Source organism: Athene cunicularia, assembly GCF_003259725.1.
Source record: "Athene cunicularia isolate RWA chromosome 23 unlocalized genomic scaffold, athCun1 chr23_part2, whole genome shotgun sequence".
NCBI classification, from domain to species: Eukaryota; Metazoa; Chordata; class Aves; order Strigiformes; family Strigidae; genus Athene; species Athene cunicularia.
The window spans coordinates 4,751-7,729 of NW_020799131.1; the positions used below are offsets into that span (position 1 = coordinate 4,751).

The 2,979-nt window shown below is 63.8% G+C and overlaps 1 protein-coding gene across 1 annotated transcript in view; it reads right to left on the reverse strand.

Moving 5' to 3' along the window:
* Window positions 1-4: 4 nt before the first annotated feature.
* LOC113488405 (proto-oncogene tyrosine-protein kinase Yrk-like) overlaps window positions 5-2,979 on the reverse strand; it is a 3,940-nt gene continuing 965 nt past the window's right edge. The window contains exons 4-10 of the mRNA XM_026863542.1: window positions 2,867-2,979; window positions 2,343-2,498; window positions 1,714-1,893; window positions 1,491-1,567; window positions 1,246-1,399; window positions 541-672; window positions 5-315 (exon numbers count right to left, since the gene is read on the reverse strand). Of these exons, the coding sequence (XP_026719343.1) occupies window positions 107-315; window positions 541-672; window positions 1,246-1,399; window positions 1,491-1,567; window positions 1,714-1,893; window positions 2,343-2,498; window positions 2,867-2,979 (1,021 nt within the window). The 3' untranslated portion in view covers window positions 5-106. The remainder of the gene's footprint in view (window positions 316-540; window positions 673-1,245; window positions 1,400-1,490; window positions 1,568-1,713; window positions 1,894-2,342; window positions 2,499-2,866) is intronic.

The window sequence follows — 2,979 nt, forward strand, 5'->3', positions numbered from 1 at the left end:
GGGGGGGGGGGGGGCACAGGCAAAGGGAGCCACAACCGCCCTGCAAAAAGAGGGAGATTGGCCCAAAAGCCACTCCAGAGCCCGGCTGGGGGATGCCAGCGCTGGGTCACTGGTTGTCCCCCGGCTGGTACTGGGGCTCGGTGGCGGTGAAATAATCCTCGAGGAAGGACTGGAGGTACTCGAAGGTGGGGCGCTCCTCGGGCTCCCGCTTCCAGCACTGCACCATCACCTCGTGCAGGGACGGGGGACAGTTGCCCGGGCACTGCATGCGGTACCCCCGTTCCACCTGCTCCAGCACCTCCCGGTTGTTCATCCCTGCGTGATAAGGAAACACCCCCCCCCACCTCGCTCAGCAACCAGCACCCCCATGGGACGAGCCAGTGGGGAAACTGAGGCACGCGGAGGGACACAGCGGCATTGCACTGTGGTTTGGGTAGGGAGCCCAGCTTAACACAGGTTTCTCTGGTGGGGAAACTGAGGCACGGGCTTGCCCCTGCCTAGCCCACCCCCAGGGGACCTGCTGCCCCGGGGGGGCCATACCTGGGTAGGGCACCCGGCCTTTGGTCACCAGCTCAGTCAGGAGGATTCCGAAGGACCAGACGTCTGATTTGATGGTGAACTTCCCAAAAAGTGCAGCCTCCGGGGCCGTCCACTTGATGGGGAACTTGGCACCTGCAAGGGGAGGTAGGTGGGCTGTGACTGGGGCACCCTGCTGCACCTGCACCCGGGGTACCCCACAGCTGGGCACCCAACACTGGGACATCTTGCACCAGAGGCACCCTGTTAGCGGAGCACCCTGTACTGAGGGTGTCCTACACCCAGGGTGCCCTGTGCTGGGACACCATGTGCTGGGGACACCCACATCCAGGGCAACCTGTCCCTGGGGTACCCCACACATGGGGCACCCAGCTCTAGGGGTACCCAGCACCCAGGTCAACCTGCACTGGGGACAGCCCATATCTGGGGTACCCATCAACTGGAATACCACACATCAGCTGGGTACTCATCTCCCAGGGCACCCATCACCCAGAATACCCGTCACCCAGAGTACCCATTCCTTGGTGCACCCATCACTTGAGGCATCCATCACCCAGGTTACGCATTCCCTGGGTCACCCATCCCCTGGGGTACCCATCCCCTGGGGCACCCATCATCCAGGCCACCCAGCATTGGGGGTGACCTGCCAGGGCCAGGGTGTGTCGCAGCACTTTGGGGACAGGGCAGGGGGGCACGGAGCCAGCTCACCCTGGCGCGCCGTGTACTCGTTGTCCTCGATGAGGCGGGCGAGGCCGAAGTCAGCGATCTTGCACACCAGGTTGTCTCCCACGAGGATGTTGGCAGCGCGGAGATCCCGGTGGATGTAGTTCATCCGCTCGATGTAGGCCATCCCCGCTGCGATCTTGGGGGATGAGAAAAAAGCAGTGAGGATGCACCCCAGATGCACCCCCCTGGGTGAGGACCCCCCCACTCCGTACCAATCTCCCCAGTACCTGGGCAGCCATGTCCACCAGCTGGGGCAGCTTCAGGTAGCGGCCATCCCCGTCCTTGAGGAAATCCAGCAAGCTGCCTGCGGGCAGAGGGTGCCCGTCAAAGCACCCAAGAGCCAGCCGGGCCCACCCAAGGGTGCCCACCCCTGGCTGAGGCCTTGCAGAGGAGCTGGGGGAAGAAAAACTGGAGGGGGGGGAGTCTCGGAGGCAGTGCCCCCCTGCTCACCCTGGCTCATGAACTCAGTGACGATGTAGATGGGCTCCTCGGACACCACGGCGTAGAGCTGCACCAGCTTGTCGTGCCGCAGCCGCTTCATGATCTGGGCTTCCTCCAGGAAGGCCTCCGGGGACATGGTGCCCGGCTTCAACGTCTTCACTGCCACCTTGGTGGTGCCATTCCAGGTGCCTGGGCCAGGGACACGAGGTCACCGCGAGCCCAGGGGACAACCAGCCCCTGGCAGGGCCGGGATGGAGGGGTTCATGGGTGGAGGGGTTTGTGGATGGAGGGGTTCGTGGGCGCATGCTTCCACAGATGGATGGAGGGATGGAAGGATGCGTGCATGGATGGAGGAGCAAGGAAATCCGAGCAAGGCAAGGAAAGGGCATAATACCACCGTATCCCACCCAGGACAAGGAGTCCCCTCGCCACACAGCATGGGGACAAGGCACCCATGAGCTCATCTTACCCCATTCCCCATCCCTCCACGGGGGAGCCTGTACCAAGCTGCCATCCCCCCCCAGCAGTGGGTACCACCTGGCACCCCGCGCTGCTGCCTGCCAGGACAGGTCCGGATTGCTTCTGCACATCCCCTGTGCCCTCCCCTTCACCCCCCGGGCCGGCTGGGCCAGCCTTACCCATCCACACGTCTCCGAAACATCCCATGCCGAGTTTCTTGTCGAGGCTGATGGATTCCCGCACTATCTCCCAGGCATCCTTAGCTAATCCCAGGGTCTGGGGCTTCATAGTGGGGCACGCCCGGGTTAGCAGATGGCACAACCCGTCGTTACACTCTGCAGGGGGGGTCGGAGGAGGGGAGGAGGGAGGGAGGGGGTGCGATGGGATGAATGCAGCATGCATGCCGAGCGGAGGGAGCGCGGGGCGCTGGAGGAAGAGGATGATGAAGAGAGGACCCCCCGGCCTGGTTTTGTCTCCTGCTTGTTGTCCCATCTGAACCCGGAGGAGGGCTGCTTGCCCACGCAGGGATGTCATGGGACATCCTGGGGTACCCACTGTGACCCCAAAGCAGGACATGGGGCATTTCCCCATGTTGGCAAACTGGTGTTGCAGGAGCCCTCACCCTGGGGAGGGTGCCAGGCCTGGGGGTGCCCCCACCATCCCCCCCCAACCCACTTGCCCCGGCTTGCCCGCCAGGCCCTACCCATCCACACTTCCCCGAACTGCCCGTTGCCCAACTTCTTGAGGAGCTGGAGGGACTCGCGGGGGATCTCCCACACGTCTTTGGTTTTGACCGAGAGGTCGGCCAGCTTGGGC